This window comes from Nelumbo nucifera, chromosome 1, assembly GCF_055504915.1.
Source record: "Nelumbo nucifera cultivar China Antique chromosome 1, China Antique-T2T, whole genome shotgun sequence".
Classification (NCBI taxonomy): Eukaryota; Viridiplantae; Streptophyta; class Magnoliopsida; order Proteales; family Nelumbonaceae; genus Nelumbo; species Nelumbo nucifera.
In genome coordinates, this window is record NC_142649.1 from 200,596,970 (window position 1) to 200,624,653 (window position 27,684).

Genomic DNA, 27,684 nt, shown 5'->3' on the forward strand with positions numbered 1-27,684 from the left:
AATCATCAATTCTTCTCGACGACGGAGATGTCTCAAGAGGGAGAGCAGCAGAGAAACACCGCTTCCGTTACGGAAGAAGGAGATGGACAAGGGAGAGGTGCGAAGCGTGGCCGGAATGAGGAGGAATTGAACGCCGTCGAACGTGGTGGCTCCGGCGATGCTCCGTCGCCGAAGCGTGTTGCCAAGTCCCATGAGGTGTTGTTCAGGATCGTCGTCCCTTCGAGGCAGATCGGGAAAGTGATTGGTAAACAAGGATGCCGAATCCAGAAGATCCGAGAAGAAACCAAAGCTATGATCAAGATAGCCGATGCCATTGCCGTGAGTCGATTTTTGTTTGCTCGATGTTACTATGCTTGTTTATATTTTTCTCGTCTATTTTAGCATTCTTTTGTTTAGGCCATTATGATTCATGGTTGCAATGCGAGTGTTTTTTTTTTTTTGGAAAATTTAGAAGAAACTTAAGTGGCATAATTAGTTCAAATATTTTAAGAAGGCTTGATGAATTTGTGACAATGGAAAGTTGTTGATAAATTAAAAAGAGAATAATTTCGTTTTGATTAAGTTAATGAAGAAATGCTGCTTAAACTAATTTTTTCAGTAACACAAATAATGGGAATAACTGCCAAGAACTTGAAACTACCCAGAACTTCTGTTTATCACAGGGTATAGCTTATGGCTTTATTTAATTTCTTCCTTCTTAGTTTACTAAATGGAATACTGTTTATGGTTCATATTAATAGAGAAATCAATATTATTGAAGAACTATCAAGAGTTCTATTTTTTTTTCTTTTTTAAATCTTGTGATTGATGACAAGATAAAGAAAAAATTACTAGAAACTAAATGTATGAGTAAGAAAAAGGGAACTCCCACAATGTGATAACTGACTAAGAGTACCATTTATTGAAGATAAATAAAGAAAAAATTTTATTACTAAAAAGAGTTTGCAGCTCATAGAGTGACAAGAGGTCACCCCCAAGAAACAGTCAGAAAAAAAAAAACAATACAGACTTAAAACAAAGTACATCAGAAACCCAGACAGTTAAGCATTTAAAGAGCTCCAGAAGTCTGCCCCAGAATCTTCTTTCTTTAATCCTTGAAAATCTGGCAGGATTTAACACCCAGCCTATGACTGATGAACTGATTCGAGCCACCATCTCTTCCCAACTTTTCTTCTTGTTCTCGAATCGAAGATTCTTTTATTTATTTCCTTCCAAACTTCCCAGCACACCGCGAATGGAATGTAGCTCCACATCAGCTTGACCTTAGAACCACCCTGAACTCTTGGCCAAAGTCCAAAGGTTTCAGCCTGATTTGAGATTGACCACTGGTCCACCTCAAACAGCTTGAAAAAATAGACCCATATTGAGGAACTGAAGCTGCACCTGTAGAACAAATGCATGGTGTTTTCTTCTCCAGATAAGCAAAGGGCACATCTGCTTGGGAATTGAGATCCTTGTGCCCCCAAAACAAAGTTCCATGAATTAGATCTACCCTGGGAGGGCAAACTCCATTACAACTCTTTGCTTCTGTAGCTAAAAATATTTGCTAGAGAAGTAGCTGATCTCTGAAATCAGTTGAATGAGATATTAATGCTCGAACCGAAGGATTTAATTTCCATAAGAACATCTAATCACCACTTGGTGGTTTCACTTGACTTATTATCTGGTGCACCCCAGTGGTTCCCCTGGTTATCAACAAGGCTTAGATGCAAGGATTGAAATTTCACAATGTATCGGTGACCCACCAATATGCCACTTTAAGTTGGGTTTTGGGGGTTGATCTGTTTCAGGGAGTAGACAGGTCTTATACCGACCCCCTGAACAGGTTTGAAAAAAAAAAACACTAAAAAATGCACCCAACGATATAGACCTATATGCCCCATCCAGTGTATTGGCCTGTTTTGATATTTAGAACCTTGCTTAGATGACGATGATTAATAAAAAAGAAAATTACTGTAATTTTAATTTGACCATCAATTTTTGAGGAAACAACCCTTTCTTATTTTCTTATGATAGCAAGATCCTTTGACTGGAGCAGTTTACCTGTATCAATAAATTCAAGGTGACACTGTACCAAAATTGGTGGCAAATGCTGCATGGATATTTATAGCACAACTTGATGCCAGACCCACCTAAACAGCAACTAATTAAAGCAGCTGTAATTGGCTTGATCAAGCTGGAATTTGATGAAACTGCTCTTAGCTTTCTTATTGCTTCTCTTCCATGCCTTTTTTTAGATCAGTAATTTTCTACCATTGGCTTTTGTCTTTGAATATTTTTGTGTTCCTCTCTTCCTAAATTGACCATAGCGCTATAGTGCTTGTACATCTCCAATGATTTTCCCCTTCTTTTTGAGGGCTTGAAAAAAATCATCCTTAGCTAGACTTCTCACATTTCTTAGTGGATGCTTCATACTATTGAAAAGAGAAAACATACTCTATCCCTTTTGTTGTTTTTTATGTGTGATGGAAGCAATGGGTCAATTGGTTCTGAGAGAAGTTAGAGGTGTTTTTTTTGGAGGGTTTTACAGTAGGGGAGGAAAGGTTAGAAATTCCTCTACTTCAGTTTGCTGTGATTCAGTGTTTTTTTTGCGATGCTTCTAGTGAGCAATTGGAGTACTTGATGGCAACCTTATGGTGGTTTGAAGCAGTCTCAGGGCTGCACCTGAATATTCTTTAAAGTGAAGTGGTGGCTGTAGGAGAGGTGGGGGATCTGCAAAAATGGGCTGAATGTTTGGGGTTTTAAGGTGGGAAAACTGCCTATTAAATATTTGGGCATGCCTCTAGGGGCAAAATGCAGTGCAAAATCTATTTGGGAGCCTATAGTATAAGGGGTGCATAAGAAATTGGCATCATAGAAGTCCAAATACTTATCAAAAGGGGGTAAACTCACATTAATTAAGAGTGTGCTGTCTTCTATTCTGGTTTACCTATTGTCCATGTACCCAATTCCAGCTGGGTTGGCAGCCTCCATTGAAAAGAAAATGAGGGAATTCTTATGGAAGGGATGGAAGGAGGATAAGAAGGTTCATCTAGTAAATTGGGGAAAGGTATGCAAGCATAAGAAAAATGGAGGATTAGGAATTAGAAGATTGAGAAATTCGATCATTGCCCTCCACAGTAAGTTGTTTTGGAGATTTGGCCAACAAGAAAACAGCTTATGGAGAAGAGTCATAAAAGCAAAATATATCTAAGTGGGGGTTGGGATCCAGGTGAAGCAAGTCAGTCTTATGGATGCTCAGTTTGGAAAGGGATAGAGAGAAGCTACTGTTTTTTGTTTTTGTTTTTTTTGTTTTGCTCGGTAAGGAAATCAGCTTTGAGGTGTGGAAAGGAACCAAAGTCAGGTTTTGGAAGGATTGCTGATGTGAAGGTAGCATTCTGAAAGATGTATTCCCTGAGTTGTTTGCATTAGCAGTGGATAAGGAAGCAAAAGTGGCTGAGTATAACTTATCAAAAAAAGTGGCTGAGTATATGCAGATCTCCAATGACAACTGTGTCTGGAATCCCCTCCTCAGAAGAGTTTTAAATGATTGGGAGATTGATCATTATGCTCGGCTGTTGTAGAAGATTTACAGTACCCATACTGACTATACTAGTGAGGATAAAAGAGTGTGGATGTTATGGGCCCGAGAATAGGATCTCGTCACGGGTTGGTCCACGGGGAAAACCTCCTGTTTTCCCTTGTTCTTCCCTTTTCTTGATGAACCTATCTTGGTGCCTTAATGGTGATTTGTCCAAGAGATCACCTAACTCTCCTTGCTCTCTTTCTTGACTGAAATTTTCAATACCTTTATTGAATAATATCAGCTCCTTAAATAGGAGATTACAAGAGATAAGAGTCCTACTTTTAGGAAGACTCCTTACTAATTAGGAAGACTCCCTACTAATCTATCCTACTGAACTGATAAGATAAGATAAGACTCCCTTAATCTATCCTACTGAACTGATAAGATAAGATAAGATAAGACTCCTACTAATCCCTGCTACTGAAAGCAGATAGGGTAAGAATACTGAATAGATAAGATAGGATGAGAACACTAAGTTGCTGCTGCTGAGAACATTAAATTACTGCTGCTGCTGCCGGTGCCCACATCAGTGGATGGGTGGGAAGCCGGAAGAATAATTAGTTCTCAGTGAGTTTCTTTTATAGCAGGTTGACTAAGGAGGAAGATCAAGATTTCCCTATGAATCTAATCTGGTGCAAACTCATCCCTTCGAAAATTGCATTCTTCATCTGGTCGGCTTTCCTCAATAAGATTCATACTAAAGATAATCCAATGAAGAGAGGTGTGGCAATTGACTCACCAGTGTATGTCCTCTGTAACAGGGTGGATGAATCCATTGACCACCTGTTGTTACACTGTGAGTTCTCTTATAAAATTTGGGTGAAGGTTCACAGCTTGTTTGCCCTTGGGGAATTTTGTCTGGAGTCAGTGGAAAGTTTCTGTAAGGGGTGTATATTCAAGGTTTGAGCAAAAGAGGGAAGGTTGTTTGGCAAATGATCCCAGGAATTTTGTGGTGGTTGATATGGCAGGAAAGGAACTCTAGAATTTTTCGCAACAAAAGTAGCCAGGTGGAGGATGTGTGGCAAGTTGTGGGCAAATTATTTCCCGGTCTTCAGTTCAGCTCAACTTAACAGTTTAAGTCATAGTTCTTATTTTGATTATGTAAATCTTTTTGTTAATGCTGAAGGGATAGTAGCTTAGTTTCTTGTATGTTTTCCCTGTTACAGCCTCTAGTTGTACAGGGTATTTTATTTTCATTTTTTCTTAATGAAATTCTTTCTTTACCTTTTTCTCAAAAAAAAAAAAATTCTCTAATATAAGAAGTATATAGGAGATTAATAGGTGGAATGTAGTTTCACCACTTGCTTGGAATAGAAAGCACATGTAGGGAGAAATGTTCCAAGCAGATCTTTTTTGAAGAAACTCATAAGTGTTGATTTTCATGTGTATTACCTCTCTACAAAAAGCCCTTATCTTGTTGTGCTATGGTCTGGCCCAAACAGATTTTATTGGAGAAACATTATATTAATTTAACATATTGTACTGAATACACCAATACATGTTTCACATCCTTAGTCTTCTTTTATGTTTGGATTTTATGCCCTTATCCTTGACAAAGGAAATTGAGAATCCTCTCTTTTCTGGCTTGTGGTGGACATTGTTGCAACTATATTCTGATTGGGCATGCTGTTGAAGCCATATCATAAATATTTTACTGAAATCTTTACGAGTATATCAGACACTTTCATATTAGTTTGATAAAATCCTTTGATATTTGCCTAGACTACTATTTCTGTTTGGAACCACAAGTACCAGTGAATTGAATAATGTCATTGATTATGTGAAGAAAGTACTCCATGGTGTGGCAGTTACTAATTCCCATTGTTTTTTGTCCTTTTTCTATTTTTCTTATTATTTTTTAATACAGCCTTATGAAGAGCGTGTAATAATTATCAGTTCTAAAGATGATGATAGCAAAGTTTCTGATGCGGAACATGCGCTTCATCATATAGCCAAGGTTATTCTCCAGGTGATGTGGTTCATTACAAAACAATAAATCATGTCAATTTTTGCTTATAGTATCACTATTTTTTTCTATTTCATTGGTTTAGGGTTTATTTGACAGGAGCATTGGTTTACTGGAAATAACAGTTTTTTTTCCTCTCTCTCTCTCGTTACTGGAATTTGATTTCAGACCATATATGATTGGCATGATAATCTTCAATCAACTTAGTGTAGAATAGTTGAGGGATAATTACCTATCAAGAAAGAAAAAAAGCGCTGAGCTTTTTACTTTCATTTTAGAATTAGGTTAAGGTAGGTTTCTATCGTCTATGTTATAGAGCTTGGGGTTAAGGGTTTAACAAGGATTTTATTAATTTGTGTTAAATGACGGCAGATATGTTTGTGCCAAGCACCCCTACAATGATTGACCAGCCTCTACCTACCCCAAACTTCCTTTTCCTTCATCATCATCACCCAAGCTTTGATTAATAATAATGGTAACCATGGTTCAAAGTATCGATACGATACGCCCGATATGGGGCGTATTGTATCGTATCGTATCGTATCTTTTGAAAAAGATACGGTCCGAAATGCCTGTTTCCAGGTGTTTCGGACCCCCAGTTTTTTTAATAATAAAAAATATCTTATAAGCTTTCCAAAAAACTAAACTTTGAAAAAAAAAACTAAAAAAAAAGTATGTATCGGCCGTTTCTAAGTACCGATACGATACGACCGAAACTCGTATCGTATCGATACTTTGAACCTTGATGGTAACTTTGATTAATAATAATGGATAAAAATTACAACTGATACAATCCAAGGGCCGGACGGAGAACCCTTTGATACCAACTGTCTCATAAACAGGCCCAAAACAACTCTTGCCTATTGACTCCTTGCTTTGCTAAAGCATCAGCCATACCATTTTCTGATCTTCTTTCCCAAATAAACCTCACCCCAAAACAACTGCCACCATCACCCAAGCTTTATCCTAACTATATGGGGTTGGCTACATGAATCCTGTTTTGCCATTCTGTCAGTTTAATGTCGTACCTATTGTCAACTTATTTGCACTTAAATCGTTTCTTATTACTTACACCCATGTCCTTTTTGGTCTACCCCTAGTCCTTCTTGCTCCTTCAACTTGCAACAAATCACTTCTTCTAATGGATGCTGGTGATGCTCTTCTAGGTTCCTTTGAATGACTTCATTTATGGTCCTATCCTTTCTAATTTTTCTACTCATCCATCTCAGCATATGCATTTCTGCCACACTCATTTTTTGGACATGTTTCTTGACTGCCCAAAACTCTGATCCACCATTCCTTTTTCTTGTTGTTCTCATAATTTGCAGATTTAGAGCTGCTCTAAGTGAGCATGACTTTTCCTCCTCTTGAGGGACAATGTGTTTTCTTCCAAGCAGCTAACCTTCTGTCAGAGATTTCTATAACTCAGTCCATAATGACCTATATATGTATGTAATTTGCCCCCAAACAATGGCTCAATTTGGAAGCTGATATACAAACAAACGCTGAGACTCGCTCATAGTTGTTAAACATCTCTTGAACAATAAAAACTTCATTTTGTTTCAATCTATATGTTGTCTCTTGAACAATAACTACCCTTTCCTCTTTATCTTGCATGGATCCAACTCATGTTGATAGAGAAAAAGATAAAATAATCTGCAGGTAAATAAGATCAATCACATTGCTCATTACAATGGGTGGGAAGGTTGGCAAATGCCTTGGCTGATTACCTTGCTAAACAAGGGGTTAACAGGGAAAATTTGTACTGGGCTGCACTGTAATCTATTCTCTTTTGTTTAATCTGTGATTTTCTTTCAAGGAGAGGTTGCATCTCGTGCCTCTCCTTGGGATGCCTGTAATAATTTTCTTATCTTGTTAATAAAATCACCATTTAATTCTAAAAAAGGGAGTCAAGAAGGTTTGTTCTCTAGTAAGTTAGAAGTAGATAACATAGATGATAAGGAAGACTTTCTATGGATTGAAGTAGATGCCATTTTCTATGAAGAGAGCCATCAAAATTTTGAGCTGGGAGGAGCAGATAATTCAAGGAGCCATTACTTGGTGTAATGGCATAATCTCAGGCTGTCAAGTGTGAGAATGCAGGTAAGTTTGAGAGCGGCCACTTTGTGCAAAAAGGTTAGGACCGCATCAGGTCCACCCCTCCCAAGGCCCTAAATAGCTAACATTGGGTAATGGCCTTTTTCGGCAGTGGATCAGAGGAGTGACATAAATATTACCACGTATTGCATCTCCACATGAAGTAGGGAATGATTTTAATGCTTTTGGAAAGGAAGATAATAAGAAGCCAGAGATACAAGGAAAGGGTGGTTTTAGCAGATCAGAAAGTAAGAGAAGGGACGTAGAATTGGGGCATGGGAATGGGAAGGAGGGATTGGAGGTAGAATAAGATCTCCTAGAGATGAGAATGAAGTTAAGGAGGTGTACATGGGTGATGCTAGGGTTGTGGAAAACAAGATCAAAGTTGAGTATGATGATACATGGGGTAGAAGAGGCTGCAGAAAGAGTTTATGAAATTCTTGACAAAAGAGAAAAGAAGAAGGATGCCTTTAGATTATGGATGGTCTCCTCTACTGTGCTGCATAAACAACATTGATTTATGATTTGTCATGCCTTTAGATTGTAGGTTGTTGAGTGTTAAGATTTTTCCTTTGACAGCTCACTGCTGTCTATAGGAAGAAGGGTATTTTGGATAGGATGTTTTGAGTAGAAATCTGCTGAATTAAAAAATATGAAAGAAAGTAGTTTCTTGAAGAGAGAAGGAAGAGAGAAGGAGGAGAAGAGAAGAAGAGAAGTTGAAAAGAAAAGAGAGCAATAATCTGGCCGTCCCCTTCACTTATTATTTATACTAAAATAATAGAACAGTACAAAGACAACTATGCCCTTATAGGGCGTCAAAACATAAAACAACATATATAACACTCAAAAACATAATAAAAATTGGACTCACATAACTACTGTGGTCCCCACCTCCTATCTAACAACTAACATAAAACATCTACTCGGAAAAACAACATAAAACTAATTAATCTTCAACACTTCCCCTCAAGTTGGGAGTGAATGTCACACATTCCCAACTTGCGTAGATCATGTTCAAGCTTGTTCCTTGCCACCCCTTTAGTGAGAACATCAGCCAGCTGCAACTCTGAAGAGACATAAGGCAAACAAACTTCTCCGGTTGTTACCCTTTCTCTTATAAAGTGTCTATCAACTTCAATGTTTTTTGTCCTATCATGCTGAATAGGATTGTGGGTAATATTGATTGCAGCCTGATTGTCACAATATAACATCATAGGTATCTCTGCTTTCATCCCAATCTCACTCAAAAAGATCTAACCCAAAGAAATTCTGAGACACCATGAGCCATGGATCTATACTCAGCCTCTGCACTTGACCTTGCCACAACCGCTTGCTTCTTACTCTTCCAGGAGATCAAGTTTCCACCTACAAAGGTACACACTCCCAATGTAGACCTCTTGTTATCTAAGCTTCTCGCTCAGTCTGCATCTGTATAGGATTCTAGCTTCAGATTCTCATGATTTGAGAAAAGAATGCCTCTGCCAGGGTGCTTTTTCAGATATGCAAGTATTCTCTCAATAGCTTCCCAGTGCTGAACCCGAGGTGCATGCATGTACTGACTCACAACACTGACAACATAAGAAATATCTGGTCGTGTCATACACAAATACAACAGTCGACCCACCATTCTTTGATATCTCCCCACATCCTTTACCAATTCACGATCGACACCATTAATTATGTGATTTGGATCAATAGGAGTGTCTGCTGGTTTGGTCCCAGCTTCCCAGTCTCTCGTAGTAGGTCAAGTACATACTTTCTCTGTGAAATGAAGATCCCATTCTTGGATCTTGCAACTTCAATCCCTAAGAAGTATTTGAGCTCATCAAGATCTTTGATCTCAAATTCTTGTTGCAATGATTTTTTGAGATCATCAATCTCCTCCAGATCATTTCTTGTCACCACTATATCATCCACATACACAATCAGAATTGACACCAAAGCATCTCTCCTCTTCACAAAGAGGGTGTGATTAGACTGTCTGTGTGTATCCAAAACGGATGAGTGCCCCTCTGAACCTGTCAAACCAAGCCCTAGGTGACTGTTTCAGTCCATACAAAGATTTTCTGAGTCTGCACACCTTTCCCTTACCAACATTTTCATAAAAGCCTACTGGAATGTCCATATATACCTCCTCCTGTAAGTCACCATTGAGGAAATCATTTTTGACATCAAGCTGGAACAAGGGCCATGAATAGGTGGCTGCTAGGGATAAAAGGATACGAACTGAACTCATCTTAGCTACTGATGCAAAGGTTTCCAGATAATCAACACCATAGGTCTGAGTATACCCTTTTTCTACTAACCTTGCCTTGTACCTCTCTATCTTGCCATCGGCCTTATACTTCACTGTGAATATCCATCGACATCCGATTGTCTCCTTGTCTGGGGGGAGATCAACTATTTCCCAAGTTTGATTTTTGACCAAAGCATCTATCTCATCTTGCATGGCTGTTTTCCACTCAGGTTTGGAGAGATCCTTAGTAACATTCCTGGGTATAGACACAAAATCCAAGGAAGAAAGAAAAGCACGGTAGGAGGGTGATAAGGCACTGAGGAAAGATGGTGTGAAATGCAGTGGGCTGTACACTCTCTTCCCCTTATGAAGTGCAATGGGGAGATCAAGGTCAGTGGGATCAGTTGCAACAATGGTGTTAGGACAAAAACATTATCATTAGAAAACATAACAGGCTCAGGCTCAAGAGGAATACTTGGAACTATATCTACCGAATCTGGAGTTTCAGAAGGACTGACAGAGAGTGGTGTGGGTCGAGGATGTGTGGAGTCAACAATCATCTACCGACGTTGATATTGCTGTGAGGCTGCTCGTAGTGGCTTAGGTAATGAAACTGGAGGTGCAGGTGTTGGCTGAATTGATGCTGTAGGTGGTGGATGAACTGATGGAGGCACCACAGAAACAGGCAGAGGAACAGATTGTGAGTTCTCCTCCCCAAAACTCTCCCCCTGAGGAGAACCACTCGAGAAGAAGAATGTGGATTCAAAAAAGGTAACATCCATAGTGACAAATCTGCTCCTCGACACTGGGTCATAACATCAATACCCCTTTTGGTTTTGAGTATACCCAAGAAAACACATTTCTTGGCCTTAGGATCCAATTTCTTGCGATGAGGGCCAAGAATGTGAACAAAAGAAACACAACCAAAAACCCTCAGAGGTATATGAAACATCTCTCCATCTGGAAAAAGAAGGCTAAGTGGCACCTTAAACCCCAAAGTCCGTGAAGGAACATAGTTAATCACATGTACGCCTGTAAGAACTGCATATCCTCAGAACTGCACAGGAACTGAAGCACACACCATAAGACTCCTTGCCACCTCCACAATGTGTTTGTTTTTCCTCTCAGCAACTCCATTCTGTTGCGGTGTATATGCACACAACTGCTCTGATGAACTACACCATGTTCTATGAGATACGTGGTTAGGTCCTTCTCAAAGTATTCTCTGGCTTTATCTGATCTAAAAGCCTTAGTTCTCACTCTAAATTGTGTGAGAACCATCTAGTGGAATTGTCGTACTAAGTTAGGAACCTCATCACGTGATCTCATCAAATATATCCAAGAATATCGTGTATAATCATCCACAAACAAGAGAAAGTAACGGAATCCTCTCATGGAAGGGATTTGATATGGCCTTATATGACCTCCATACATCAATGTGAACAATATTAAAAGAAAAAGTACTTTTATTACTTGGTTTAAAAGACTGTCTACAATGCTTTCCTAACTAACAACTCTCACACTCCAAAGTAGATAATTGAACAGACTCAAACAACTTTGGGAAAAGACATTTCAAAGAACTAAAAGAAAGATGTCCCAAGAGATTGTGCCAAAGCATAATCTGGTTCACTGACTCTGACCCACTACTACTGCTACTGCTAACATGATGGCCCTGATGTCTCGGAATCTCATCCAGAAGGTAGACTCCATTCACCTCATGACCACTCCCAATCATCTTCTTTGACTCCATATCCTGCAAAACACAATTACCAGGAAGAAATGTCACTGAATAATTCAATTTTTTTGTCAAAGAACTAATAGACAGTAGGTTGGTATGAAGTTTAGGGACATGTAAAACAGAAGACAGAGTTATATCATTGGTCACTCTAACTGTCCCCTTCCCAGCAATGGGCATATGTGAACCATCTGCTATAGAGACTCTATCTCTACTAGAGCACAACTGATAGGAACTGAAAATGGTAGGGGCATTAGTCATATGCTCAGATGCTCCTGAGTCTATAATCAAGGGAGGTCCCTCCTTACCTGAAGTGGATGCAGGATTTGCAGTTGCATATGAACTACTTGTATGTGCAAAGGAAGTGGTGTAGTTGGCTCCTACATTCTGTTGTCCATCTAGAAGACTGGAGCTAGGTGAATCTTTCTTACTCTATTTGTACTGCAGGCAAACAAAATTTGAAACAAAAATAGGTCAGAATTTATATTCAAATCATTTACACTGCTATAATTTTGCATCGGTGCAAATTTATTTGCATTGCAACCAAACACATTATAAGGCTCAGTTTGGAAGGAGTACAAATACAAATATGTAGAGTTCAAATCTTGTATTTTGTATGTATTTGCACTGTACATACTTGTATTTGTACTAAGCGTAAATCGTAAAATATTTGAACTCCTTCGAAACTGAGCCTTGAAAAGAGCATAAATACAAATATATATAAATACAAATACAAATACAAATACAAATATGTATAATATAAATACATACAAAATTATATAAAATATAAGGTTTTGCACTCTACATCTTTATATTTGTAGTTTTGTACTCCCTCCAAATAGAGCTGACAGTGCAAATATAAGGTTTACAATACAATATAATCATATTTGTATTTGTATTCTTTCCAAAGTGGCCGTCACCCATTGTCAATCTAAACGAGATTGTGATTTAAGATGCAGTAGGTGGCTCTGTTTGATGATGGAATTGTGCATGAAGTCTCAAAAATTGTCACCGGAATGCCTGCCAAGTTTCAGGCCCAAACCAAACTGGTCGTTCAGATTGAATGATTGATTGCATTTTCCATTATGATTGGTTAATTTTAAGATTTTAAAAATTGACGTGGAATTGGAACTGTTCTGGCCACTGGTTTCTGGGTTGACAGTTTAATTGTCCTGTTCAAACAAATGGCCCATTCCAACTTAAAAAATGAAAAATTAAAATAAAAATGGTTAAAAAACCGTTCAAATGGGTCGAGTAGGTTGACAATTAGACCACTCAAATCAGTGGGTTGTTGATCAACTTAATGATTTTTGGCCAAAGAACGAAACTAATTGCTTAGACGATTTTCAGGCTGAATCAAGGTTCAAAATATCGATACGCTTGATATGCCGGTAGGGGCATATCAGGTAATATCGATAGTGTTTTTTTTGCCATTTTTTTATTTTTTTTAAACCAGTTCAGGGGAGCCGGTTTAAGGCTCCTCCACCCTCTGAACCAGTCAGAACCCCAATATATCTCTTGTAGGGGCGTACTGAAAAGCCACTGGTACAATACGTATCAATACTTTGAACCTTGCGCTGAATGGTCTGATTGTCTGGATCGACATCAGTTTAAAAACATTGGTTAATTTCACGTTAGCGTAATTGATACCTTTAAAATAGAAATTTATTCAATTTTGAGTGATAGGTAGAATTTCTTTTTCCCCAGGCCCAATAAACAAATAAATGGATAAATTAACCAAAATAACAACTTCACAATGGATCCATTTATGTTGGGTTAGATTTTTTGACTTTTCAAGAAAGGGGGTCTCATGTAGTTAGGGATGCATTTACACAATTTGAAAACACTGAAAATCTCTCCGTCTCTCTCTGATTAAATTTTTACTTGAATGAGTTTCACATCTCCATTTTTTATCACTTCTCCCATCTAATTGGTTGGAAACTATCCTACTGACAGATGAACTTTTTTTTTTCCATCATAGAAGACCATAAACAAAGACACTATAGCTGTATCACAATCATATCATGTCCAAACCTCTCTAATTCTGTTCTCACTGTTGCTACTGCAATGGATTCCCAATCAGTTTGGGAGAGAGGGGCTGAAGAGTCTCCTGTAGTGGCTACATTTGCATTTCCCTTCTTGTTTCTTATCCGAGCAGGCATAAGATTTGGATGAAGTTTCCAACAAGTGTCCATGGTATGCTTAGGCTTCTTGCAATAATCACACACCAAGTCCTTCTTATCTTCCCTTCTAGTCTCACTACTCCCCCTGTCTCCAGTCGTAGCCGACTGGTCAATCCCAGGCTGTCTCAGCATTACATTCCTCCTACTTTCCTCACCAGAGACAAAAGCATAGGCCTGAGAGAGTGTCACACCCTCCCTAGAAAGAATATGCTGCCTAGCAATGTCAAATTCAGGGTTCAGCCCTGCCAAGAACTCAAAAGCCCTATTCCTCTCTACCAGTTTGTGATAAGTTGTTGCATCATTTACACTTTCCTGCCATAGGGTTTTCAACATGGAGAAATACACAGCAAGAGGTTTTTCTCCCTGTTTCATACTTATCACCTGATTTCTTAACTGATAGGCTCTGGATTCATTTTTCTTCTGAGAGTAGGTTTCAGTCACTCCATCCCAAATCTCCTTAGCAGTATTAGCTCATAGGAAATTTTTTGCAATATGAGGTAACATAGAATTACACAGCCAGGACATTACCATGTAATTCTCTTGCACCCATCGGGAAGAGTCTGTATCAAGTTTCTTCTCCTCCCAATGAGATACCCTAATTTTCCACGGGCACCAATAGCTATCTTAGCTGATTGTGCCCACTCCAAATAATTTGTACCATCAAGTTTTACTGTAGTAATAATCCCAGACCCAAAAATATCACTACTACCTCCAACACCCAGTCCCATAGTACCGGTAGATTTCATCTCGGTATTCCAACTCTCCATTTTACTTCAAACAGTTCAACAATAAGAAAAAAATAGATTGGAGACCTTCAAAAAATAATTTAATACCACACACACAGAAACCAACCCTTCTGGAAGAAGAAAACTCTAGTTGGAGGGAAATCTCTCTCCTGCCCATGCTTCCCAACAGAGAGAAAAGTGAATCGATCACTCCTGGAGGCCTAGAAAATTTCAGAAACCAAACCGCCCTCTTCAGAAAATCAAAATAAAACTAACAATATCTGGGCGCCCTAGATCAGATAAAAAACAAAGAATCCAACTTTTTTGGGATTCTTCCCCGTACTTCAGTTCTTCCTGATTTTGATGTCGAACAGTAGATCACCTTCCTGATGTCTAGATCCCACCAAAAACTCCAAGAACTAGGCAATCTATAGCAAATTGATCAGCCCTTTACTACTTCATGCAGTCGGCTGATCTAGGGCTGCATGAGAATGCTTCAAGAAACCCTAGCCGATGCTCTGATACCAAGTAGAAATCTGCTGAATTAAAAAATATGAAAGAAAGTAGTTTCTTGAAGAGAGAAGGAAGAGAGAAGGAGAAGAAGAGAAGAAGAGAAGTTGAAAAGAAAAGAGAGCAATAATCTGGCCGCCCCCTTCACTTATTATTTATACTAAAATAATAGAACAGTACAAAGACAACTATACCCTTATAGGGCGGAAAAACATAAAATAACATATATAACACTCAGAAACATAATAAAAATTGGACTCACATAACTACTGTGGTCCCCACCTCCTATCTAACAACTAACATAAAACATCTACTCAGAAAAACAGCATAAAACTAATTAATCTTCAACATTTTGTTTCCACATCCACTCCTATGTCATCTCTTTCCCATTCAAAGATGCTAGCTTTAAAAATAAGGATCTGACTGAGAATTCTCCTGATCTCTCACCTGTTCACCACATATGATCACATGACAATGGCTGCAAAACTCTGTTCCCCCATCATGGCAATGAGCGGCTTAACGTCCTAGTCATCCACATGCCTCCTCAGTAAAGCATATTCATATACAACTCTTGACTTTTTAATTAATAGGGGCCACTGCTTGGTATAATGGTAAATTCTCGGGCTGACAAGTGTAGTGATGCAGGTAGTCTAAGAGTGGCCACTTTGTCCCCCAAAAAGCAAAGGTTAGGTTCATATCCAGTACTCCCCTCCCAAGGCCCCAGATAGCTGGTACTAACATTGAATAATGGATAAGGTGTCACTATGTCAGAGTGGGAACTTGGTAACTTAAAGTGCCTGACATGGACTTGTTCACATTTTGATGTGTGGCTAGTTAGTAATGTGTCTACTAAAGCTGCATGGTTAACTAAATAGAATTTACTAGTTCAGGAACATTTAAGATCCTGAGCCCATTGATCACCCCTTAATACCTGATAGAATGGGTCCACCGTCCACCTTTTGCTTGGTATGATGCTATGTATATTTCTATGGCCACTTGTTGAATGGAACATTGGTAAAGCTGCAGTAATCCTAAGAAAGGAAGTTAATTTTTTTTTTTTTAAATAGATACTGTAAAGTATTGTATTGAACTATTGACGTGTAAAAAGGCATGGTTCCCTTATACACTAAGAGACTATACAATAGGAATGTTAAGAAATATGTATTGTCCTCAACAGGAGATAATACTCACATGATTAAAAATGCATTATATGAATGTAGAAATCCCAAGGCTCAAAACAAAATGAAGTGAATCTTGGGTTGCAGAATACATATTTGGCTTCCCTTTTGTATACAAGATTACTCAACTCAGTAATGATATGTGGTACAGAAAATTCACTCCTTGAACTTCTGCTCTCAAGATTATTGGTTTGAGAATTGGCTTATCGAACAATCCACTGGAATGAGGTGCTCATTCTGGAACTCAAGGATCTTGTGTCTCTAGTCTGGTAGCCCATTCTCTGGGAGCTGCTAGATGTAACTTTTTTTTTTTTATCAGTAAAAGAGATTTTCATTATAAATTTAGAAAGATTACAGAAATGAGTAGCCTCGGCTACCCCACTAGAATTTAGAGTTTGCCAACTATCTACTTTTAATTACCCAGCCTTACAACTGAGCCCAGAAACAATGTTCCCTGTTAACCCCTTGTTTTGCTAGCTGATCTGCAAAGCCATTTGCCACTCTTGGAGTCCATTGTATTAACAACTGCGTGTCCATGGAAAAGCATTTAAACTTCTTAATTTCATTTCTATAGAGCCAGGGAGTCTTTTCATTTTGCTTTAACCAGTTTATGACCACTTTGGAATCGCCTTCCACAACCAATTTTCTCACTCCCAACTCCATAGCCTTTTGTATCCCAAAAACCACTGCCTTTAGTTCATCTGTATTCTGTAGTGGAGTCTCCCCTTCCAATAGGGCCTGAGAACAACCCCACCACAGCCCCTTTGTCATTTCTTATCACCCCTCCAATTCCAGATATTCCTGGGTTGCCAAAACTACTTCCACCAGGGGGATCCCACTCTCTTAAGACCTTTTTAGTTGATGAAGAGGAAGCTACTGTCCAATTTCTGAAGATATCATCCACAGTAAAATCTGAGAACAATCCCACAGATTTTACCCATGAAATCACCTTTATCATGATCCCTTCTATCAGCACTTGCATCTTTTCTTTTCTTAAAAAATTCTCAGATTTCTTTCCTCCCATATCACCCAAAGCACTGCTGCCCAAGTGCATCTCCATAGCATTCTACCTCTTCTTTTTGGCCATCTGAAAGTGGAGGAGTCAAATAGCCTTTCCAAACTCTTCGGGGTATCCCACCTGCATCCAAAGAGAGAAAAACCAGTCCCAAATACAGCTAGTAAAAGGACAGGAGACAAAAATATGAAAAGCAGTTTCACCACTTGACTCGCACAAATAACACCAATTAGGTGAAAGACACCAGCCAGGCCTCTTCCTCTGCATCAGACCACAGGTTTTAATTGCACCATGGTAGACCTCCCAACAAACAGTACTCACTTTCGGGGGAATGGGGCGACACCAAACTTCTTGGGACTGGAAACAGTACCCCAGGTTGAGCAGAAGTGGACAAGGTTTTAAAGAAGGAAGCACAACTGAAGGCTCCGGAGGGGTGAAGGGTCCAAAGCCTAGTATCTTGTTTGGAGGTATCAAGAAACACCCCATCTAGCAGCTGAAGGAGAGAGAACACCAAACTTTCTCCTTTACCAATCCTATCACAATCTTGGATCTCCTCACGGTAAATCCTCTAACAACCCATAGATGGAACATCTAAATCAATGATAGAAGCTCTTCTCTCGTTGAGTCTCCATTTCTTTATTAATGGGTTGGATCTTTCTAGGCCATTTTCTTCCTTCTGGAAAGTTATGTTTTCTTATAGCCCTTTTTCTTTTCCATATGTGTTTTATAATTCTATAATTCATAATTGTCCTCTTTAACCATGTGTTAGTTGTCTAATAACAGTCTCTGCTTGGTTAGACCATAGTTAAAAAGGAACCATGGCTTTGATCAGGACCATATTCAAAAATAAAAGATTGAGAATGAAACCAGTTTCCTAGATTGATAGAAAAAAAAAAGATTTTTCAGCAAAAAATGAAAAAAAAAACCGATCTCCACATTCTTTCTATGTAGTTTCCTAGATAAACTGCTTTCATTCTCTATCTTTTCTTTTTGAATATGGTCCTCATCAAGGCCATGGTTTCTTTTTAACTATGGTCTTAACCAAGCAGAGAGTGTTATTCTTCTGATATGGAGCTAAACTTGGTTGGATAAATGTATCAACATCAACAGTCTATGGATCTGGTTGTTGTAGATCTCGGGATGTTGCTTATTGATTAGATGCCTAGATTGGTAAATTAGGTGTATAGTTTTTTTTTTTAATCTTTGTTTTGGTGGAAGGTGCAGCCGTCCAGGGGTTTTAAGGTTCTTAGGCCTTAGGTCTATGTTTATTCAATGTATGTTAAATTTGGTTATTTGTTGGTGAATCATAATGTTACTAAACCTTTTTTAACCTTACTAGACTGAAGCACTGAAGGTGCCCTTTGCAGCTTCTAGAGCATCACTTTGTTAGTATTATTGTTACTGTCTGGTTGATTACAAAGAAATGTTTAGCTGGCATTCCTGTTCAGAAGTACCAAAACTATTTTTGGTGAATCTTGTAAAATATGTTCTCATTGGGTAATCTTTCTGGGCATTTATCTTTTTAATACCATATATGTCCGAGGGAGTAGGCTATTTACTTTGTGGTTCTGATTGGTGAACTGACTATTGCCTTTTACATTGTGACAGGATGATGGCAATGCTGAACCAGCAAATATCAGTGCAGGGCATATGGCTACCAGTATGATTCGGCTTTTGATTGCAGGATCCCAAGCTGGTTGTCTAATTGGGATGTCCGGTCAGAATATTGCAAACTTAAGGAATAGCTCGGGTGCCTCAATAATGATTCTGGCTCAAAATCAGTTTCCTTTATGTGCATCTGCTCATGAATCTGATCGTTTGGTGCAGGTAAAGGTTATCTTTGATTCAAGTATTTTTTTGGATGTTAATTATTTCTCACACCTTTTGTACTCTTTTAGATAGAGTGTTGCTCTCACTTTGCTTCTATAGGGGTTTTGCTTTTGTGCATCCCATATAGGGACCCTAGCAAACTTACCCTTAACCTTAACCTTGCTACTGAACTTAAGAAAGCAGTGGAGGTTTTAAGCAATGAAGGAAAATATTACTGCTTCTCTATCCTCCAACTAGAGGCAACACATGATTAACCTGCATTTGGAATGTTGGCAGTAATGCAGCTAGAATGTAGGAGATGCCAATAATAAGTTGCAGGTTGAAGCTGAAGCATATTCCTTTTTTTTTATAGATACCTGAAATAAATATTTATGAATGGAAGGTACAGTTCATGGCTACTGTTCATGTTACTGACTTGCTGTGGCAGCAATAAAAATATCAAATATGGAGAGAACTAAGAGCAGAAAATTCAGAAATAAAAGCTCATAAAAACAAATTTATTAATTTGGAAACACTCCATTGACTCAATAAACAAGATGATAAATACAATAACTAAGATCTACCTAAGACCACTATTTAGGGGCTCAACTCTTCTATTAGGGCTTTTATAAGACTCAATAGTAATCTTACCAAACTAGACATCTTAAAACTCCTAATTTTGGGCTCATCAGGCATCAGTATTGGCTTCAGGAATAGCCATGGAGACATTACTGTTATGGTTTCTGGACCTCTAGGCTCTGGACATTCTACTTGGTAAACTTATTTGTCATTCATTCTTTTTCATAAATTAATAAATTTTCTGGTTAGCAATAAAAATGACTTCTAATTCCTATATAACTTGAAAACAAAGTAAACAACCCATTCCAATAGTAATTTAAAAGCATTCTTAATTAAGTTAGGACTGAAATAAATCAAGGACAATGATATGGAACCAACAACTACTAAAAAACTTCTAGTACTTGTAGACCTTTTAATTGAAGATTCCTTAAACATTGAAGATATTTTCTTGAAGACTTGAGTAATTTGTTTGATTGCTTCCTAACTCTCCACAGAAGCAACACCCTTCACTTGTAACTGAATTCTTCTTCCAAAACCATTATCATCATTAATATCATCTAGGCTTTGTCCCAACTATATGGGGTCAACTACATAAATCCTGTTTAGTGCTGTATCAATTGTTAGATTTTGAGCCCATAAATAACTTCTTCTTATGGATGCTGTAGTTGGTCTTCTCTATGTGACCAAATGATCTTTATCTATTTTCCTTCATTTTATCATCTGTTGGAAACACTCCTAGGTTCCTTAGAATGAGTTTATTTCCCATCCTGTTCTTCCTAGTTTTCCCACTCATCCATCTCAACATTTGCATTTCTGCCACACTCATTATTTTTTTGGATATGTTATTTCTTGACTGCCCAACACTTCGCTTCACACGGTGTTACTGGCCTCTCAACTGTTCTATAAAATCTTCCTTTTAGACTAAGTGCCATTCATCTATTACATAAGACTTTCGGATGCACCCTTCCATTTTGCCCATCCTGTGCTATTCCTATACTGTGTGAGTCCCTCCTCAGTGTACCCTGATGTCATTGAGTTATCTCTTGGTCTCTAATCCTAAGTGTATCCTGATTCTTATTCCAAAGTAAAAATCAAAAGTTTCAGTCTGATCAGTAGTCGTAATGAGGGACAAAAAAATTGTGATTTGGGGCTGCTTTAGATTTGTACATGCTGTTGGGTGATCATTGTTTGGCCTTTTCTGCATAGTCCTTTGTTTTCTGCTTTTGTCTTTAATAGATTATTTTTGTTTTACCATAAAACATCTATGGTTTCTATTCTATGTTGCATGGACCATTTTGTGGATAAAAAGGGCTTTATGATGGGCTGAATGCTATTGTATCAGAGAGAATTGCTCTCCATGATAGGCTATGATAGGCTGAATGTTATGGAGTTCCTTTCTGTTACATTGTGGTTTTGTATTAGACAAAATTATACAAGGATGAAATCAATTTTCAATGTTTTAAAACTTAAAACTGTCTTAGGAATAAACCATTCTTTTATTATTATCAATATCTTTCTAATCTTTGGTCCATCATTTGTGAGCAGTTGAAGATTTAAATATTTCTAGCTATCAAAAGGAAAACCTTGCTTCTCACTGTACTTGGATTAGTGAGAATTGTTATTACTGATTGCTACAAATATTACATTTCTCTAAAAGGGACAAAAAAAAAGAAAGTCTTCAGTGAAAATATAATAGCTTTTTCCTGTTCTAGAAAAGTTGCATGATTTGTGGTTCCTTTTAATTGCTTGAATGTCCCATAATTTGGTTGAGTTTCTTGTTTACTCAGATATCAGGTGATGTCCCGGAAGTGCTAAAAGCTGTGGAGCAGATTGGTTATCAACTAAGGTTGTATCTTCTTTCCATTGTTTCTCAGCCTTATTAAGTTATTGTTTGCCATCTTGTTCCTCATATGTGTATTCTATTCTTGTGTAGGGAAAACCCACCCAAAAAAATCATTTCTGTCAGACCGCAATACAACTTAAACCATTTAAACCAATCATACTTGGCTCCAGTTCCAGGTTATTCAATGCTACTCATAAAACAACTATACTCTCCATTGTCTATATTCTGCAAATGCTGCACCCAATCTTAATATTTTGTCTTATAATTACATCATCTTTAGGAATCCCAATCTTGCAGCTGATTATGTAACCTTGGAGATAATGATTCCGGAGTCGATGGTTGGTGGATTGATTGGCAAGTGTGGCGCCAACATTTCAAAAATAAGATACGAATCTGGAGCGACAATTAAGGTATGTGGTTCTTTTGACTTCTCACACATGGTACCCTTCTATTATTCATAATGCCAAAGATGCCAACATGAATAGTTATGAAAAGAAAATAGAAAGTCTAGAAATAACTCTTTCTTTATTACAGTTAGGTAGGAGGAAGAAGTTACTTGGACCACTTCTCTACACATCTATTTCAAATGTAGAATAGGCATGTGTATTTTTTAATGGATTTCTGACAAAGATCATGTGATGCTGATGGTAAAGTATCTATTATCTAATTGTCCAATATATAGTCATTGATAAGCTAAACAGATGCATTCTTATGGAAGAAAATAAAGAAGCCTGAGATGTCTGTTTGGTATGATTGACTGATGGTGAAAGAACATCGGTTCCCTTTATATTGATTGGACACCTATATAGATGCTCTCAAGGTTTAAAATGTCTTTGTCAATGGAATTGTTGGTCATTCAACTGTAGGAAATATGTCGGTAATGTTGTACAGAAATAATATAAACATTATGGGCATGAAATATGCAGAAATATGTATGACGTTTTATGAAATGATGAAAGAAGCTAAGGCTTTTACCTCCAGAATGCACACATTGTTGGTCACTTTTCATTTGTTCCTAATGTCTTCCATCTCTCTACTTGATATTCTTGCTAGAGGTGGGGGGGTGAGTTTTTTGTTGCGGATATCCTCCTCTCAGCAGTTATTATTGTATTTGGGGGTGGGGACTTATGATTATTAGTTTGTTCCTTATACTGTTTCTTCTTTTACTTTTTTTTTAGGAATATTTCTTATTTTTCATTTTCTCAATTAAAAATTTCAGCTACCAATAGAGAACCAACCTCCTAACCAGGTGATCAATTGTATTTTGTTGTATGCTTGGATGGGGCATGAATACAAAGTCTTGGTGTAGTTATTCACTTTGACAAATAAAAGATGCACAGACATCTACTGATTCATGATGGTTTACAAAGTTTGCTAGATAAAGTAAGCCAGCCTTGATAACAAAAAGCTTGGCTTAATACTGTGTTTAACCTGCTAACTTACTAAGAAAACTGAGAGCATAAGCCAGAGATGGAATTCATTGACAAGCATTGATTGGGAGGTAGGGTATCCTATCTGCAAGGTGCCAACCAGCAGGTTGGTAAGGTCTCCTGCTGGTCGTAGCGGAGACTTGGGATTGAATCCCGCCTGCACCTAGGGGTGTCAATTGGACTGGATTTGGTCCAATCCAATCCAATGAATATTTTGGACCATTTTGGACTGGTCCAATTCAATGTCTGGACCGTCCAATCTGTTCAAATTCGTTTTAATTTAGATTGGTCTCAACCCAAACCTGGTCCATTGACACCTATATTCTTATCTTATATCAATGGATCAGATATTGGCTTAATCCAACCCAATCCAATATAAATTTATCATGGACGGACCAGGTCCAATCCAATCTAATAAATATTTTGGACCGGATTGGTACAGTCCAATATATCGTGGTCCATTGACACCCTTACCTGCACCTGGGTTGGGGGATGGGCTACCCCCTGTTGTGTAGCCCTTCAAAAGAAGTAAAAAAAAGTTACTGTTGTAAATGAAAAAAACGATAAAAAAAGGTACTGTTTGTGTCTTGGGACTTTTCACAAGTATCTTGGGGAGCAGCATTGGGCTAGCTCTATCCTGTAGAGACTTCAGATCTTTCCAGGTAAGGTACCATTTTGTTGTTGGCCACATGAAAGAGGCATACTGCAAAGCATAATGGTCTATTCTATAAAGCACATTATATACATCTTTACACCATTTTTATATGAGATTTTTGCGTAATGAAAAAAGGAAATAAGGATGGAATCTTACTAATAAAACATAGTGGAAGCAAGAAACTATGTGGAGAAAAAATGAGACAATCCCAAAGATATGTGAGCATGGAAGAAATGGTAAGAAACTTAAAAAGTGCTGTATACAATTTGCTGATGGATACTGAATGCTTGGTTTTGTTATTGAATTGCTTTTATGGTCTTTACCTGGGATCCTGGAGATTTTAATTACAGAAAATGATTGCCAAGGCATCCTTGTGAAATTAACTTGCTATTTCTAGAAGGTAACAGTGGCTTAGTATCAATTATTAGGGTGGTCCAGAAGACATGGGAATTCGAATCCCACTACCACCATATTTGGGGGGGGGGGTAAGTGTGGTGCTGCACTATTCAAACAGCCCCTATGGGGGATTTGGGCATACCACCAAATACCAAAAAAAAAATCAGGGTGGCATATATGGGGAGGGGGTAGTAAAAATGTCCACTTCAATTGCAATGCAAAACTGGAAGTCGTTGGTGTTTCTTGCTTACACATGTGTTAACCTGCAGGCAACAGAAATTAGGAAAGATTTTGTTGCTTGCATAGAATATTCTTTTTGATAAAATGTAAACAAAATTAACTTATCAGAAATAATGTAAACAAAATTTTATTAAATACGAAAACCAAAAGAAAAAAAATACAATTACACCACGACCTTCTGAGAACTCACTAAGCCAACGCCAATCCCATATTGATTACAACTACAGACATCAAATACATTTTTATAATCACTTCCTTTTTCGGGTTCTAATGTTGATCATATCTCTGAACCAAATGACAAATGAGATAGATCTTTAGTTCAGGATGGAAAAGCAGCCATTCCATAATTAATAAACGAATTCTCTTTATATCACTGCCTTTTCCTCAAAAAATTCTTCTATTTCTTTCTCTCCAAATACCGCAACATATTACAAATGAAATTCATCATCATCATCCAAGCCTTGTCCCAACTATATTACAAATGGAATTGAACTCCAGAAAATTTTTGCCCACTTGCTGCCTGATATTGCATGCCAGAAAGAGAAAATCTCCTTTGTTGATCGGGTCATGCTATTTGGGTATACTTTTTTATCCTGTTTGGATCCAATTGGACTTCCCCTGCCATTGAATATTGATATCTTATTCTGATCTTACTTCTTTGCTTCAAATGAAAAAGAGAAGCAAGATGATGCGGAGGTGCACTAGAGCAGTGGTACTATGGACCATTTGAAACATAGTGCAAGAATATTTCAAGATAAATCTATCAAAAGCAGACTTAATCAGCATTATTGGAATTAGAGTTATTCATTGGCTCAAAACCAATGAGTTCTCTTGCTTTTCCACTGAGGACATCTGTAGAGGATGGACTACTCTGTACTCATCCTCATCTTGCAACAGAAATGGTATGATGTATCCCCCCTCCCCACCAGTGGACAGAATCAAACCAATCTTGATGCCTGCTACCTTGGTAATCCAGAGGAGTCAGGTGTTGGTGACCATTCAGAGAACACATATGAGAGATAATACTTGCATATTCTGGACTGATTGGTATTGAGAACTCAATTACAACTGAATTACTAGCTGTTCTGCAGGGATTGGGGCTAGCAAATAGTAGAAAAGGACTCAAGAACAAGATCAATTGTAAGCTAAGGGGTGATACAGAAGGACTTTCGCCCTTGAGATATATGATAGGGAAGCTAGACCAGTGTTTTAAAAGCTGCGCAAAAAGGGCACAGGGGTCAATTTGCGCCTGAGGCGCAAGGCGAGGTGCGTGCCTTTTTAAGCAAGGCAGAAAAAAATAAAAAAAGTCAAAAAAATGCCACAAATTTTCAAAAAAATGCAAAAAATAAAGTATGCTTATTTTTTGTATGAGTGGGTTAATCTATGCAATGTAGATAAGTGCTTTTATTCTGCTATCCACTTTTGGAAGCATACATGAACAGGTTCTTTGTAACAGGATTTTAATCTTGGGAAACAATGGGCAGGCTAGGAAGAAACTGTCAAACAAGAAGTGTGCAAATGTTTGGGGGCACTCCCCTGGGGGGGGGGGGGGGTGGAGCATTTCAGGCAACGGAAATGGATGATGTGTTTTTCTCAGTTTCCATTTTTACAATGACTTCCATGTCTGTGTTCATGTTTATCATATGCATGCTTCTCTCTTGTGTGGTTTTATATCTTTGGACCATCTTCAATGATATTTATATTGCGTATTTCTAGTTTTAAAGGTTTCCTGTCCCTCCCCTATGCTTTTATAGTATTACAATTTAAACCTTCTCTAGGTCTGTATAAATTAAATCTGTTATGTTTTTTTAACTCAAATTTCATTTTTTATTGTTATAGGTTTCTGGTGAGCGGGGTGAACAAGCACAGAGGCAAATCCATTTTGGTGGTAGCGCTCAACAGGTAAAATTACATCCTTGGTATAAGCCTTTAATGAATGATTTGAACCAAGAGAGTTCTGTATGACTCTGAGAAGCCTCTCATTTTGGTGCCCACATATGACTGATCCAAATCTATATGTGCTGTCTGTGTCTGATATTGAAAAAGGAATATTCTATTTCACTTGTTCTGAGGTTTATGCTGCTTTGAATTTTGTGTGTTAAACAGGTAGCATGGGCAAAGAAGCTGGTAGATGATTACATCTTTTCCCAGGCAATACGGCAGAGTGGTTCTTAACAGCCGTCGTATCATATATGTCTTGCCTTCGGCTGCTCACATTACCTTCGTGTGTTGTAAAGTTTCATAGCTTATAGATGGTTTAGTGAACATCAAGACAGTAACAACAAATTAACAGCCTTCAAACTGTCCAAAGCTCTTGAGGAAATTTTCTTAATTCGGCTTAATGCGGTTCTTTCACAAAACTGCTTTGTAGTTGCTACTTTGTTCTTTGTTGTAGATATTTGATCTGCTTTGCGTATTGCGCATTGTTTTTTTGGGTATATATGGGTTTTCTGAGTGAACTATTAAGTGTGAAATGCTCCAACGTCCACTCTATTTAGGTGATTATTGCAACTTGCAACCAAATATCCTCCATTAATTTGAAGCAGCGCTCGTTTATTATGTATTTTGTAATTTGGATTCATGTTTAATCCAAGTGTATCTCAAAGCACATTGACGATGGCAAGTGGTTTCCATTGTATTGAAAGGTTGTAGTTTTCCTGTCTAGAGTCAGACATGAAATTAGATGTCCAACAGGCTAATAACATTCACGTTCATCCCAAGGTTTTAAAAGGCTATAGGTGTAGTTGAGGCTTATGGCCCAAAAAGGTGAGGCATAAGCCTCAAAGTTTATAGAAAGTATTAACTAGATGTTATAAATGATGAAAATAACATATAATATGTTAAATTAAAATGATTGAAATTTCACATATCTATAAGCAATAGGTTTTGACATTTAATCATTAAATAAAATAAAAACTAATCAACTAACAAATTATACGCATTTTGCATTTCAACTAAAATACTAACTAATCAACTAAAGTAATAATAACAACAATAATAATTGTTGTTATTGTTGTTATTAAAAGGAAAAAAGATCCATTGTAACAAATTTGAGACATTACATTTAGAATAATAAGAAAAATCTCACTTGATTTATTCAAAAAAATTAAGAACTTGATTAGTCCTTTTTGCATTGAATTCTCTTAAAACACTAAGAAAAATTAATAGAATTTGATTTGTCTTATTGGTTTTTCTTTTTTACTTTTTTATTTAGCCTATAATTATTAAAGTGTTTTTTTCTATATGTTTTAAATTATATATATATATATATATATATATATATATTTGCATTAAATCACTAAGTAATTATTAGTACTTGAGGCGTAAGCCTCAAAATATACCTCACAACTTAAGGCTTAAGGCTTATGGTTTAAGCTTTGAGGCAAAATTTGTACACCTTGCCTCTTGGCTTATTTTAAAACAAAGTTTCATCCTTGGTTGATTAGGTGGAATTGATTCTCGTCTACATCCAACCATTCATGGTCTTGACTCTCCGGGCAGCCATTATAGTTGATTCAAGAG

General features: G+C 37.6%; 1 protein-coding gene across 1 annotated transcript; it reads left to right on the forward strand.

Annotated features, from left to right (window-relative positions):
- LOC104610458 (uncharacterized) lies at window positions 1-26,621 on the forward strand. Its single transcript, XM_010277075.3, has 8 exons — window positions 1-318; window positions 5,433-5,534; window positions 18,819-19,037; window positions 21,386-21,444; window positions 21,532-21,617; window positions 21,739-21,851; window positions 26,002-26,064; window positions 26,269-26,621. The coding sequence occupies exons 1-8, from the start codon at window positions 28-30 to the stop codon at window positions 26,335-26,337; spliced, it is 1,002 nt and encodes a 333-aa protein (XP_010275377.1). The 5' UTR covers window positions 1-27; the 3' UTR covers window positions 26,338-26,621.
- The last annotated feature ends 1,063 nt before the right edge of the window (window positions 26,622-27,684 follow it).

What these genes read in the sequence shown, in the direction of transcription:
- LOC104610458 (XM_010277075.3), top strand. Translation starts at nt 28, where the DNA reads ATGTCTCAAGAGGGAGAGCAGCAGAGAAACACCGCTTCCGTTACGGAA. An exon ending in CAGATTGGTTATCAACTAAG is followed by an intron (nt 21,445 to 21,531) that starts GTTGTATCTTCT and finishes ATTCTTGTGTAG; the next exon opens with GGAAAACCCACCCAAAAAAA. An exon ending in TTGGTGGTAGCGCTCAACAG is followed by an intron (nt 26,065 to 26,268) that starts GTAAAATTACAT and finishes TGTGTTAAACAG; the next exon opens with GTAGCATGGGCAAAGAAGCT.